The sequence below is a fragment of the Styela clava genome, chromosome 6 (assembly GCF_964204865.1).
Source record: "Styela clava chromosome 6, kaStyClav1.hap1.2, whole genome shotgun sequence".
Classification (NCBI taxonomy): domain Eukaryota; kingdom Metazoa; phylum Chordata; class Ascidiacea; order Stolidobranchia; family Styelidae; genus Styela; species Styela clava.
The window spans coordinates 175,381-191,822 of NC_135255.1; the positions used below are offsets into that span (position 1 = coordinate 175,381).

The 16,442-nt window shown below is 33.8% G+C and overlaps 1 protein-coding gene across 1 annotated transcript; it reads left to right on the forward strand.

Moving 5' to 3' along the window:
* Positions 1–590: 590 nt before the first annotated feature.
* On the forward strand, positions 591–14,437 carry LOC120331119 (E-selectin-like). The gene is made up of 17 exons (XM_078113854.1): positions 591–789; positions 1,259–1,347; positions 1,539–1,640; positions 2,459–2,570; positions 4,965–5,069; positions 5,381–5,471; positions 6,414–6,544; positions 6,915–7,050; positions 7,531–7,643; positions 8,603–8,780; positions 9,032–9,195; positions 10,672–10,863; positions 11,368–11,604; positions 12,140–12,257; positions 12,508–12,677; positions 13,228–13,388; positions 13,727–14,437. Exons 1-17 carry the CDS (start codon positions 732–734, stop codon positions 13,952–13,954), a joined length of 2,385 nt encoding a protein of 794 aa, XP_077969980.1. The 5' UTR covers positions 591–731; the 3' UTR covers positions 13,955–14,437.
* Positions 14,438–16,442: the final 2,005 nt, after the last annotated feature.

Consider the following 16,442-nt stretch of genomic DNA (forward strand, 5'->3'; position numbering starts at 1 on the left):
AATACAAGTCCAAAAGTTACCATAACCGTTTGTAGGCTAAATAATGTTCCGAGTATTGATCCCTTATTATTACAAAGTGTGGGCACTCCAAATTGTTTTTCGTGTTTGCAACGGCGTAAGTTATAACGCTCGAGGCTATTGAGGAAAATGGAAACATTTATTATACTCAATTCCACTTAAAACTCGTTTTGTTGCTTCAAACAGGTTTTGAAACGGGTTACCTGGTTTTGTACGTTTCGTCGCGTTTCTTTTCATTATAACTTTTTGAGATCGCGTATTGCGCTTAATCGTTGAAATATTGAGTGGCAGGCGAAAGTAAGCTATGGTAGAAAGCGACATAAACGGTAATTTGGATCTGAAGAGCAACCTAAACAGAAAACTTTGATAGAAATATTTACTCGTGCAATAAAGAATAAATTTGTTAAACCACAGCAAGTATCTCAAATTCAGATTATATATTACACTTTTTTATCGTGAAGGCGCATGAAAACCCAAGCCCCATATCCAACTGAGAAAGTGATATCATTCTAGTTGGTTTCGTATAGAGATAGATGAAGCAAGAGAAGCTACTTTAAAACAACGCAAAATAAACAGCACTATCGGTTGAACTCAAGTTAATTAGCAGCAAGATTATCCAAATATTCATTATTAATATGATAAAATCAATATATATATAAATTTAAAACAATTGATATCGCATATAATAGATTGCTAGTTCAGATTGTTTAAGAATGTTGAAATTAAGCGTCATTCTATGTTTGGTTGTGATTACTCCGAATCCCTCACAAGGTAAGGTTATTTGTTTCGGTCTTTACCCTTCATGCAAACCATTTTCTTCTTTGGTGTGGGTTCGATGTACCGATATAATTATTTAGATACATTTTATAATATGGTCACTATATCATTTAGTGGCAACGATTCAAGTGGTATAAAAACAAGTATTAAATATTTTCAAAAATCTGATTTATTCACTTCTGTATCGAATCATGTATCCTATTTTGTCGAACCCACTCAGTTATTTGAACCAGTATCGGTCTGAGGTAAAACAGATATCGTTATTCCTCTTATTCTCGAGTTTGAGCCTTGCTAAAAATAAATTATACCAAAATATTCTTATATATCTCATTGTATAAGTTAAAAAATAAAATTGTAGTATTTGGAAACTGAAAAGGGGTTTCTGGTTAATGGCCACAAAATTACTATTATTTCTCAAGTTAGTTCCAAGCCAATAATATAATATATATTTATTTTATTTTAGCGTTACGGAAATGTTGGCATTGTCTGAATGCAAAAAGTCAATCAGAATGCATAGCCAAAGGTCGTTTGGAAGTATGCTTAGTGAATGAGGTATATTTAATTACGATAAAGCTTGTTGTCAGAGTTTGACAAATCTAGTCATCTCAAAATCAGTCGGTCCAATCAGGGTTTTTGCTAGTGTCCGTTTTTTAATAGTCAATAGTGAATTATACCCAGTTGGAGTACCTCGGATTAGTCCAAAGTAATTTTATCATGATGATATGTTGTTGTCTTATTCTCAGCATTTTTGTCAAAACACTATAAGAGCAATTGGAGGAGGCATCTATTACGAAGTCACCAAACGTTGCAAACAAACTGTAGGATGTGATAACAACCAACGACAGGTATGAACAAATGGTGATATACAAATGGCGACTTTTCAAATAGAGATAGCACTGGTCCTCCAACCGGTTTCGCTATTGCCTCTGTAATATCCAATTAGGTGTAGAGTTGTGTCAAAGCCCTTCGGCTATCACGTTTCACTTTGCTCGTTTTACCATAATATTTTTCGTAGTTTAATAAATGCAGTGGTTTCAGCATGTTTAATAACATTTGAGATTCGAGGGATTCACTTGAAAACCCATGTCATCGAGTTGGATGAATACGAATAAATAATGTCAAATTTGAAAATTTTCAGCGTAAAATACTCGGCGTAAGTTAGAATCAAATGAAATCATAGGTTGTACGCATTCGGCATTGTATAACACAGATTAGTCTTTAATTGTGAAGTTAATGAACAATTAGTTTACATCTATTTTCAAAAGGGAATTCTCTGTTTAATGATTTAATGCAATTAAATAAATTTAACATTTTTGTAAAATATCACGTTTCGTTATCTTTATAAAATCGCACAACAAAATTCTTTGACATTGTAACTGAGTGTGTTGAGCTTTTCAAAATCATTTCCGAAAATTCGTAATTGCCTTGGTTGTTACTCATCATTCACATTAATATTCATCATGGCGAGATTGTGTTATATCTCGTTTTTCGAGCGACTCTAGTGTACGAATGCAGATTGTCATGTATCAGTTTTATTCTTGATGTTTGCTCGTGTAACGGATGGTATAAAGAACTAATAATGCTCGCTTTGCATACAAATATTTCTTTCCTCTGCGTATGGTTGGAAGTCTGTTATAGCAATCAATATTTCATCTCATTGCAGAACATATCGGGAACTTATCCATTCCAATGTGATACTGAATTGCCTCACTCCGTATGCAGATGCTGTTGTGGTTTCGACAACTGTAATGGTCCCGGCATTGATTGCATGCAAAGTACGTAGAGAATGACTGATGTTTATTTTTGTAGAATGTAGAATTTATCGAATGCGAATGTCTCGTCTGAACATTTCCATTTAATGTGAATGCTATTGTAATCATTTCTGATTCTTGTTGTATTGGTGCACCTTTTACAATTATTGATCATTTTCATAAAAAAGTACTGTGTGCAGGAAACACAATTTTCATCTGAAGCCGGTTGTAGATGAGCACGCTGCATATCTACATTGCCTGAAGAATTAGTCCAACGTTTAAACCAGGGGTCTCCAACACGCGAGCTGCATTCGGCCCTCCAAGCATTTCTTTGCGGCCCGCGTCATGGTTTGGATTTTTCCACAAAAAACTAAAATATTACAATGTCAACTATTAGTACGGTAAGTTTTATCGTGTCATCTATCATTAAAAGTCCGACCCGAAAACTGTAAAAAGTGAAGCAAAAATTTTCGCCTGTTATTCCACTTTACCTCGTTCATGTTTGTTGTTATAATTCAATTATCAATACATTAATTTCATTTCGCATGTTCATTGTGACGAAATCAACGAGTTCCGGTCAGTCCATTGTGTACGAAGAAAGGTTTGCAAAGCTAATTGCACATTCACGTTGCATACCTGCGATGTTTGGCAGATCTTATATTTGCGAGAAGTTTTTTCAACTATGAAAATTAGCAAATCAGCCCTCCGCACACGACTAACGGACGAGCATTTGCATGCTGTTTTAAGACTAGAAACCAACATTAAATAAGGCCAAACATCAAAACCATATATGCAGCACAAGTAAATGAAATGTTTCATGTCTCGTTTGCTGTTAGATTCAAGTGTAATTTCAACATAATACATTCAGATACCCATTTTTAATTGGTTTGCGGCCTGCGTGATCAATAAATTTCAAAAAGTGGCCCGCGACATGTTTTGAGTTGGAGACCCCTGGTTTAAACCAACGTTTAACGTCCAGCAGGTTGAGAACCACTGGTCTAACCCTCAATGTGATATTTGAGTCTTGTCAATGTATTAAATAATTATTGCTGCAATATTCAAAAAAAGGACTGTGTATGTTATTTATGTTATATATGTTATTTAAAACACTAGTGCCGTAATAAAAAGTGCGCCTGTGAAAAAAGTGAATCGCCTGTCTCACTATCAAAATGTTGGGAAAATTTACTATGATTAATAATGATAGAAACGCAACAACTTCTCAATTATAATATAACATGAAAGCAAAACTTAAATATATATAAACACGAAAGTTCAATAACTAACCACAATGCCGGTAACTTACGAGACACACACTGAAATGTGTCAAAGCACCGGGTTTGCAAAATAAAAAGGGAGGATAGCCTTGGCGAATGTTGTCACGCTTGAAGTAATAAAAACGGTTTTTTCAATAATAAAAATGAAACAGCAAAATTTTGGATAAAACTTTAGATTTCATAGGATTCATAGGGATATATGGGAACAAATAGGAATAATAGCCTCTACAACAACAACAATCTTTACCCACTGAAACTTATAAAGCGATTGGTTTAGTAGTTAAAGGTGCGATATCACGGAAAAAAACATTTTTTTGATGAATTTGGTTGTATATAATTTTTTAGAATTTTTCACCTAATATTTACATAAAGTCGACTTAGTTTTATACTTATGAATTTTTAAAAACCGCTTCATCGAAAATCGACCGCGGCCTTTTATGACGTAGCAACAGTCTTCGAGGGCATAGTACTGAGAACTCGCTCCAGACGTCTGGAAATCGGAAGTCATTGGGTAGCATTTTTACGTACAATATTCTGAACGGAAGAACAGATCTATCAACGTTTTTTGTCGATGATGGCAAAAGTCAAAGACAATTCTAGTTGCGGAACCTTGATAAAAGATATTGCTCTCCATCACACCTGGTTCTGTGCGCAATGAGGCATATACAGTAATAAAAATTCAAACTGAATCTCCAGGGCGGTTGGGAACAAATCACATCAACAGTTGACATTTCAATATGCTAATATTCCAGTTACATGATGCACACGTATTGAATAGACGCTTCCGCCATAAAGTTATGAAAAATATACTGCATTCTATTTGGATCGGAAACAGAATCTGAACCCATCATTGTCCTTTTTTTTTATAATCAGTAATATCATATTTTAACTATTTATTACACTTTCTTGGTGCCTAACCATTGAGTACCTATATTCTATTGAACACCAAAATTGTACCCGATCTGAAATTGGTTAACTGGTAAACTATTCCTAGCCTTAGACATATCTATACAAAAATAGACAAATAGAACTTCATTTCTTGCTAAATCCTTACTTTCTGGTTCTTTCAATCCAATTCAAGTCTAAGTTCAACAGTTTGAGATTGTATTGTAAGAAATATCACACTTTTTATCAATAATTTTAGAAAAACCAGAATGTGAGGAACCTGAAGAACCAATAAATGGTGATGTATTTTGTCCAAGTTATCCGTTGGTTTCTGGGACCACATGCTACTACAGATGCAAGCCAGGTACCTGTTTACTCGTTTGATATTTCTTAATATAAAAGGTAGCAAAACAATAAATAACATTTACCTGTTTTTCAAGCCAGAGAGTCGTGATATTTCAACACCAAATTTAAAAATTTTCTATCAACTATGGAAAACATTTTTCCGAGGCGACATTATTTTCATTTAGAACTAAGGCATTTTCTTCTCTTTAGGTTTTTAATACGTACATTTGAATATACTGTTTCTTATGATGTAAATTCAGGAACAGTATAAACAAACAAGATAATCCATCTTTCAAAAGCTTTATTCACTTGCTCACTATGTCATTTCAGGATTCCAGCTTGAAGGTAGCACTTCAACAACTTGTGAAGTTGCAACGACGGTAGCGGCGTGGTCTAATGGGCCACCATCATGTGTAGGCAAGTTTAATTAAATAATTTATTATAATATTCTAAAATTTATTTTTTGACAATGAAATATTTGTAATTGTTTTAATCATTTTGTTCAGTTTTCCATTAATGTTGTTGCAAATCCATTAATAAAGTTCATTTGTAATGAGGTTCAAATGAAATGCTATAGTTTAAAGAACGCATATTCGTGGAAGAACACAATACATGTAACAGGAATAATTTTATCATAATGAACACAAATATGCTACTTGAACTTGAAAAATCCACAGTGAAGAACGATATCAGGACGATAACAATGACACTTGATTTTATTAAAGTTTATTTTTTCAATGAAGTGATAAATAAAGAACAAAATTTAATAGGAATTTAAAAAGAGAATTAGGTTCAAATTAAGCTTCATCTGTAGAAAATTTACATATCATACTAATTATAAATATAAAAAGGCTTCATTCATCTGATACAGAAAAAACGATCAGTCTGCTAACAAATAAAAAGTTTTTGCTAATTTTTAATCAATTGTGAATCAATTTCTTTTAAATATTTCTGAAGTATGAATATTAATTAAGCTTCGTAATCATAATAGCATGAAATTTTATTTCACGAAAACTTGTTTGTGAATGAGTTTCTCATTTGCTGGGAAAATGTAATTGATATGTTATTTATTCCAGTTAATTTTACATTGTTCCAGTGTATGACACTCATGACTCATGACACTTTAAAATTCGCAAAAATCCCACAGGAACATAGGGGACAGACTTCCCTTAAGTTGATCGATACTTGGATATTTAGGTATAGTGATAGTTTTATCAAAGCATCTCCGTTTAATGCAGAATTTCAATGGCTCAAATGTATGTCTTTCTCTCAGACTCCAGACATATTTTATTGTAGATTCACATACTATTTTTGAATTCTCACAGCTGTATTTGACATCAATGTTTTTTTTATTAACAGTCAGGCCCTGTAGACCGCTCATTGCACCGGAGTCCGGAAGCTTCGATTGCAGCGATGAATGGGATATTGGAAGTGAATGTGAATTCGAATGCGAACAAGGAAGGGTTCTCGTAGGGCGAAAACTTCTTAAATGCTGTAAGAAATACAGTTTAAAGAATTTGAGTTCATAGTTTTAGTAAAATGGAAAATATTCGATTGAAAAGTGCAAATATTAGGTGAACTCGTTCATTATAGGAGATTATTATTTCAGAGACTTATCAGCAGTTTTCATCCTAATCTGGATAGAATATGGCAAATAGCCAGAACGAACACAAATATGATCCTGATAGTACTCTTACTATAACTTTTGAACAGTTCTTCTAACCCCCTTACCCTACTGCATTGCCAGCTGGCTTAGTGATTACGATTTGGCAAAAACAACTTGCAACAGGGTTGAACTAGTATAAGATTAGTAATTATACGTAATAATAATTAGTAATACATGATACGAAATTATGACTTCCAGCACATTTGTCGATATGGGATCACAAGGAACCAACGTGTGAGCTTGTTACTTGCTTTCCTCCAAGGCCTCTCGATCCAAACCTGCTCCCCGCTGAACCTAGCTGTACAGACCGGTATAATTATGAAAGTGTTTGCAAGTGAGTGTCGAAATATTTAGATTTGTACCAGTAAATCAATCTTTAATTGAACATACGCAATGGTTTTTGGCTACAATGAATGGATAGTAAGGTATTGATCACATCGTGGCATATATTGGTAAATTTAACAATATTTTCGTCAGAATGGAACAGTGTATATATCATACTAAGAAAAATGAGGTGAAAATGAAAAATTTCGCTTCAATGATGATACATTTTGTACACTTTATATAGGTGTCATTTGATTGAAAGCCGACTTTTCAAGTCATCAATTTTACAAGACGTTACTTTTTATATTCTAAATCAGTTCGTTTCATTTATTTTTGTCTATATTCATTCTAACCCCAATCATGAACGTACCGAATGGAATCTCGTACATAAGGAAACGTTATGTTTTAAATCAAATAGTCGCGTTTCAAACTGCTGTATTGAGCAACAGCGTTCATACTGCTAATTATGCTTAGTATTAAATTTTTCCAGTTTCTCTTGTCACCCTGACTACGATCTCATTGGAGCAGACCAATTGATCTGTGGACCACCAATTGGGTCCAACAATAAGGCTAGTTGGGATAATCAAACTCCAAGGTGTCAAAGTATGTAGAAGAAGAATTAATTTAATAGTTTGGATATAGTCTAGTTCGGGATTTTATCATGTGAACTTTTGGTTTGGTATTGGTACGAACTAGATTGTACACAAAAGATACAACGTTACAAAAGGTACAGTGCCGATTACCTGTTTAAAATGAAATATCAAAGGATGTCATGACAATTATTCAAGCTAGCGAACTTTAACTTGGTGCAAAGTGGTAATTCGAATTTTGAGTAATTTACAATCAAAAGATAGAACATTTTTAAACACATTTATTCAATCCTAAGCGTTCACATAAAACCAAACGATACGTCCCGGCAAATAGTATTTGGCGTTCTGACGAGATTCGAGACGGTGGTATGGAGCTGTTGCATGATTTCAAAATAAATCGGGTGCTCTGTTAGCTAATTGGTTATGGTTGAGACGTTCCAGAAAGCAGTGATGACTTAAACAAGATTTCCGAAAAACTCGAAAACTAGGGGAAATTCTTAAACTCTACATAAATACGTCAACAGCTTCAACATAGAATGATGATGCAAGTCGGATCTAGATTTGGAGATCCGATTTTGGACTGTACCAAAATAAACCTTCTAATCATATCCGTGATTTATCCATATATAACATTGGTTATTTCGTATTAATATAGATACAGTGTTCTAGGTAACCTTTTAGATATATAATGCAAAAGTTATATACTGCAATATAATAAATATTAATGAAGTTACCTGGCGTGTTTATTGCATACAAATTATTAAAAAAATCGATGTGCCCATAAACCTTCAACGTCGCGACAAATTCACTTTCTCACAAATGTTTTGGGGTATCAACTTGAAATTTTGCCGATTTAATGTATTTGGTGAATCTTTGTAATTTGAAATTTTTTAAAAATTTAAAATGATCTTAACATAATGGTATCAATTGCAAAACAGGCAATTTTATTACACATATTCTATTTACTTGTAGTCAAGAAATGTCTTCCCAACTATCCTGGATGTTCGGAAAAGGTAGTTGGAGACGAATGTTCATTCAGTTGTGAAGAATGTAACAGATTAGAAGGAAATGGCAATATCACTTGCACCAGAGATGGATGGACTGGAGTTCCAGGAACTTGCGTGCTAATCACCTGTAACTCAAGACCAAGGTAGTAAAGGACTATGCAATTATTACATTGGAATATTGGTTGAGGCAATGAGTCAAATTTTTTAATTACTAGACGAAAATTTCTTATACTTGCCATTTCATGTTTAGTTTCACAAAACAAAAATACTCGGGATTTCACTTCTTTTGGAAAAACTACTAAAATACCGAATTTAATTAGCCTCGAAACAATTTACGAAATTGGAAAAATTAGACTGTTTATTTCCTATGTAATCATATTAATCAATTTTACAGCGCACCAGAAAATGGATTCATCGAATGTAGTGAAATTAATAACAATTGCGGAAACGACTGCGATATTTCATGTTTTAGTGGTTTCAAATTAGTCGGATCCAGCAATATTGTTTGTCAGGAGAATGGAGAATGGAGTGGTGGCACTATCCCAGCGGTGTGCGAACGTAAGTTTGAAGCATAGACTAGACTACATCGAAAACATATTTAGAGTAGCATATTGTAGCAGTCGAGAACTCGATTTCAACAGAAAATTTGACATAAAAATCTTACCCTACTGGATATTATCACAATATACGATAGCAACGTACACAATGATAATTATATTTCTGTTTGTCTAGCTAGGGCATTGCTCTGAGCGAAGGTATAAAACCCTTTATGAAAAATGTGTCATGAATTGCGGGCAGCGAAATGAAAGTTTTTACAAGTGTGGTACCATACTTCACTCTTCGCTATATCTATGTCAATAAGCTCGTTTCCGCTAATTTAGTGCATTAATAAAATTAAATCGTAGAACGCCTTAAGCTTCAAATTTTTCACTCAATGCTTGATATAAAACAATTAGTCGATGTGTGTGTGATTCTCATATACATTGCACCCATCGCTATTAAAAATTTTAGTTGCCGTTCACCCTCCGCCGTTGTACATATATATTTACCTACGAATTTATGCTCAGGTTTATTTTGAGCCCTATCAAATAATTCCGAGACATAGAGAGCATGAATATGTATCGTTGCGTGTAAGGTTACGTCCACCGTAAAGTGCACGCACGATTTAAGTCAACCACCTGCATATTTTGGCGGTCAGAAGCGGCAATGATATACGCCGAAATTGATGGGTCATAGCCTCTAGAAGAATTTTTGACACTACCATATTAAACAAATATTACAGTGCGATATTTTTACGCAACCAGGAAAATTACATATCAGCCGCTTAAAACAGGTCCCATATAAAAGAGAAATAACCGGCAAAAAGAGGTCGTCATAAAATTATATAGGAGTTTATAGGCGTATTTACGAATACCTCTAAACGACGAAACATTCCACATGGCGGGGAAAAGAATGTATGCTAACAAAGATAAATATATACGTTATTCGGTTTGCAGCTGACATCACTGACTATAACAACACGCATTCGACAAGTATTATTTCTGTGTAATTTTTCATTAAACATTAATATTTATGAATTATCATAACATGTAACGTTGCTGCTGTGCAAATCGCTCAGATTGGGTCCAATACAACTTCGTGGTTGATACATTACAATTGTTGATCACCACATGTATATTCTCAATAAATGTATTGCTGCAGCTGATGATAGGTACCTATCGATTAAATTAGTGAATATTTTTCTAACATGTATAACAGAAACGGGCTTGTATAAAAGGGATTGTTAGCGCCACCGAAGCAAATACCAGAATAAATCTTTGGATCAAGAAATTGAGCATTGTAGACGTGTTATTTTTCAAAATATGTATTTTTGTTTATACCAACATTTTGTTTATTACATCTAAATGTGATCAGTGTACACAAAAAGTGGTTAGAGCCTGATATACGCAACAAAATTTTATTTAGTCTAATCCCACAGTCTAGTTTCATACCAAACTAATATTTTAATTTTTAATAGTTTAATTTTTTCGATAGCTGACGAATGTGACCCCATCAATGTTCCGGGTATCATAGCCACCTGTCCCAACGGCAGAACCGTTGGAGATTCTTGTACTCTTCGCTGCGCTGGTGCCAATAAAGAATTTATTGGAACACAAACTGTCACTTGTGAGAAACAGCTTGCTGGCAAACCAGACTGGGGACCGAATCTTAATCAGTATTGTCGAGGTATTTATTTTCATGCATGTAACGTAACTTTCATGTGATAAATCTAAGTTACAAATTGTTGCATAAAATACCCCATACCCGTAAATAGGTAATTGGAAATTTAACTGTCAAAATTTCGTCTAAAACTAAACTAATCCGTCACATTATTATTTATTTAATATTTAAATGAATATTTAACGAATAATTTTGTTAATATTAAGTTTTCAAGTTGTAAGCGATTGTCATGTTCAAGCACTGCATTCCAGTTGATCTTATAACAAAACTTTGACTTTAGATATAGCAGTATGTTACCTTTCCATCAAATGTTTTCATGAACATATATGTTTTTTCCACATCGCTTCGCTGCATGCTGTCAAATAAACTAGTGGAAACCAGGCGTGCCTCTGGAAAAATACATAGACGATTTTGCAACCCTGTAATTTATTTTTCTGCTGTCCAATGAAAATATTTTGAGGGTGAAAGAGTTATCTCTTGCCTGTTCTAACCAAAAATATGTTTCTTCAGATATTCTCTGTTCGAACTTTCCTCGTCTGAATGAGCGGCCACGCTCAGACGTAGGATCACTAACGTGTAATCCTCTTGCAAATCGAGTAGAAAGTGACAGGGACGGACGAGAAGGATGGAAAGTTACTACACAGTGCGAAATAAGTTGTAACGATAACTATCAGGCACGCCAACTGGTGAATTCAAGCACGTGTAACGATGAAGGCCGCTGGACAGTCGGTCAATTATGTTGCGTGGGTACGTCACATTTGTGTGCAGTGAAAGTTGCTCCAAGTTTCACTTGTTTATCGATCTGTTTGTTTCAGCTTGCCTATTAGAAGTTACTTAAGTGCTGTCACAAGATAACTCTGTAAACATTATTGTAAACAAATGACATTATTGGGTTCTCGTGGTGTATTCTTCGCCACCCTGACAAGCAAACCCTGTTAATTCTGCTAAATTATTTGGGTTCATATTCACAGTTGCTACTCAACTATAATATTATCATTACTTCAACTGGGACTCATAGAGCATAGCATAATTTTCGATAGCCATCAATCAATTATCGAAATATAATAAACTGCACTTCTAATGACAGCATGTAAGTATTGCCGATCGCATATGATTGCGACATTTTGCAACTCAGGCATTTATACTTATACAATATTATTTACTTTGAATTGAACGTGAAAATATAGCTTGGTATCTACGGACATTCTTAATGAGTATTTACCATAGTAAAAATGCTTTTAAGAATGAGGAGACTTCATATGCAAATATTTTGTTTACTTAGAATGTGTACAAAACACTGCGCTCGACGTTGTTGTTCTTATGGATAAGACTGAAATTACGTCAAGCAATGGAGAAAATTTATGGAACATAAGGATGGATTTCTTAGCCAATTTTCTTGAGTAAGTTGGAATTTACTTGGACGTGTACTTTTAATATAAAGAAAGATCTACATTAACAGTATTTCTCGAGCGTAGGGTTAGCATTTCCTGATTTTCTTATTATTCTCTGGTGGTCTAGCAAGAATGCATAAAAGGATCTTGATGACAGTACAGCAAGGTTGCAAGAAATTACAACATCCGTGAACTTGCTCATCAATATTCGACTTTTCATAAATCTTTTAATCACAATTAAATGCAATTTTTATTTCAGTTTCATCGTTTTTGAATACGGATTTAATTTGAATATAACGTTTGTTCCTTATTCAAATGATGTCGACTTAGCCAACTCCATTGATTTCATGACCATTGACGACTTCGACTTTCCAGTTGATGACGCATTAAGGGAACGTTTGAAAGATATTCCGGTTGGGCCATCAACAGGTAAAAAAATAGACTTGATTTGATTAAAAAATCTAAATAAATATAATTATTGAAAGAGTAACCGCCGTGTCATGTAGTGATTTTCCGACTTATTTATGTTAAAATGGGTATGTACTATTTTTTAAATTTAAACAAATTTATTTATTAGATCCAAGTTGACTTTTTTTTACCTTTTAAACGGAGAATATTGGAAAAACATTATTAAATTAAAAATCTAGCTTGGCTTGACGAAGAGAGCTTGGTTATACCAGTTATTTGCCGTTCAAGTCAGCTATAGTTTATATCGGTAATATCTTGTTTACAGCGGCTATTACTTAGCTATATCTTATCGACCATTATTTATAACAATTACTTATAACAATTTATTTATATATTTATATTACAACAATTATTTATAAAAATTCCAAGACAAAACTAGACATAGCGCATTTTGCTAGAAACTACTGTCTGAAAGGACCATTAAATGATAGCTTGTGCAGTCAAACTATTCATGCCTCGGAATAACAGTATACGTTCAAGTTTACTTTTCGTGGTGTATTAATATAAACAGATTCTTCAAATGCCGGTTTGGCGATGAAGTATGTTGCAGATGAGATTTTTGGATTTCATAACTTCCGTGTTCCAATGATATTTCTTCTCACGACCAGACCACCAAGCGACCTATCTCTTGCTAGATCCGTGAGCCGGGACTTACAAGACAGAAATATCCACGTGCGTAAACTACTTCTATCGTTACTTGCATCAAAATGAGATATATACATTTAAATGCAAATCTACAGATGTAGGTGTTCCTAAAAAACGGGGCTTTGTACAAAAGATTCCTTTTTTCTTTGTTAGTTGACTGGAGGATTAGTGTCTTTTTTGGGGCGGGGGCTTTATTCAAAAGATTTGAGAAAAGATATGTTATAAAACGAACGGTAATTGTTGTTCATTGATAAGTCATGTTAAATTTGGGATGACAGGTGTTGATAGCCACGTCTTAATTACGGAAGATTTGATTTAAATGTAAAGGTAAATTGATTTTATTCTAAATACCATTTTCTATTCAGGTGAGAATTTTTCCAATCGTAGACTCATTCAAATCAGATCCAGGAATAAATGAGAGAGTTTTTGAGTCTTTGACTGAGAATCCGAAATACGTGATTGACGCTGAAGGATCCATTGATACAGAAACCAATTTTTATATTAGTGCTTCGGAAGAGTTGATTACGGTTACAATCAAACTGTGCAACGAAAGAGCACAGGCTCTACAACCTTGCCTTTTCCAGAGACTCTAGTTTATGTTAACTGCAGTTCAAATCTGATGCGAGGACGTTACATAATATTATATACTTTCTATAATCCGTGGTAATCGTATAATTTTAATACATTTACAGTCAGCAATTTATTATAGCCTAAAATTTATCATAAACATTCTTTTCATCTGTTAGAATATGGAAGTATTGGGCTATCTACTCACCTTTATCACTTATATTTTTTGTCATTTGGGATATTTTTTGGTGATCTGGGTTGTTTTCTTTTTCGAATCTGGCTGTTGAAATGTTAAAATAAAACAGTAATGATCAATAGCTAAAACCTTGAACATTTGTAAATTAATTCAAATCTGAAGACATTTGTTAAAATTTAACTTGAGATTTCAAATTGACTAATCAAATATTGAAAACGTTGAATACTCTGTGGTGTAATTCAAATTTATAGTAAAGTTTAGTTGGTGTTATGCATTAAAATACATGAACATGCTAAGTTCTCTTAACATCTGAGTCGTTGTATATATAGGCGATCAGCTTTTTGATGTCTGTTGGATAGGATAGGATTTACATATTTATCCCGGGGGAGAGGAAAGCCGATAGGACGGCTTATCCATATGGCGAACCACGGCCTCTCGTCCGGTTACCATTCCAAGTCGGGTATGGGATTAGTTTTACTGTATTGTTTGTTTTTTCGGAAGCATGGACTTGGTGGTGGAGGAAGCCGTAACCGACCAGCGGTTACGTAAACCACCCAACGACGGCGAGGAGTCCAGCAATTCTCTCGCACATAATCATCCCTGCATGAGATTCGAACCTGCGAACCCACGCAGAGTAATTAGAGGTGCGGTGGCGAGCGTATTCCTAACGATTGTTGATTAAAGCGACATACATTTTTCCATTCTTTTTAACATAAACTAGGGTTCCTTCAGGCAATTACATCATGAAGTTATAATTAAAAGCAAACCTTATAAGTAATCCTATTTAAATCAAACTTGTATATATATTTATTGTTGGCAATAGGTATATATATACGTTTGTTGTAAAAAAATTTACATTAATTTGTATGTCGGAAAAAATGGCAAACTTTCAAAGTTTCTGTTACCCCATATCATATAAGATAGTATTATTTTGTTGTTGTTACTACCTTTAACATATTTTTGAAATATACTTTTACATAATTTTCGAAAAATAAAATACCAAATTATTTATCCGAACATACGACGCTATCATCAATTAGTTGCTTCACCTGTTGGTGGACCAATCAGAATATCATTCAAACGTCCCATCAACAGAAAATTACAGGTCGTTAATGATTATGAAATCAATGGAGTTTGCTAAGTCGACATCATTTGAGTAAGGAACAATCGTTATATTCAAGTTTATTCCGTATACAAATACGATGAAACTGAAATAATAATTACAGTTAATTGTTATTTAAAGATTTTTGAAAATTCGAATATAGATGAGCAATTAATTTCTTGCAACATTGTCTTCACGATCCTTTTATACATTCTTGCTCGACCACCATGAAAGAATATTAAAAAACTCAGAGGATGATAACCCTATGCTCTAAAAACACTGTCAATGTATAGATCTTTTTTTAGATATAATTCCAGTAAACGTTAAAGTGAATTCCAACTTACTCAAGAAAATTGGCTGAAAAAAACATTCTTGTATTCCACAAATTTCAGTCTTATCCACACGTTCAACGACATCGAGCGCAGTTTTTGTACAGATTCTAAGTAAACAAAGTATATGCATATGTAGTCTCCTCGCGCTTATAGCCTCCTTACTATGTTACAGCCTCATTTTAAGAATGTCCGTAGATATCAGACTATTCAGATCAGCACGTTCAATTCAAAGAAAATACTATTGTATAAGGATAAACTGCACGGAGTTACCAAAATGTCGCAATTATATACGATCGGCAATACTTACGTGCTGTCATTAGGAGTGGAGTTTATTAAATTTCGATGATTGAAATACGCGATTGAAAATTATGCTATGCACTATGAGTCCTAGTTGATGTAATAATATTAAAAAAGAACTGAGGTTTGAGTTGTTGGAGTCCTGTTTCATTTAATCCTTTATTCAAAATGAACCTTAGAAATTAGATAGTCTGAGTTGAATTAGAAATAAATATTAGCCTATGTGTCCCGACCCAAAATTGGGTCGCCTGGAAATTTTTTTGGCTCGCTCGATTTTCCAACAAAAACCTAAAAGTTCTAATTCTATTTTCTAGTGAATTTTATCGTTTATTTTATATTTGGTATGGAAGTGTTGCCCAATAGTGATTGCACATGTGAGAAGTATCACTACATAATAACTTGGCGGTTATAATTTTGCTTCAATAAAACCACGCCACGATTCCAAACACTCGCTGATGGCAAACACGCGTAGTTTTGTATGTCTGGGGAAATAAATATTGAGAACAATGATTTGTTTTATATTAGTCATTTAATTTTGCCAGTCGCAAGATCTTATAAACTTTTTTTTTTAAATTTGGGTTGCATGA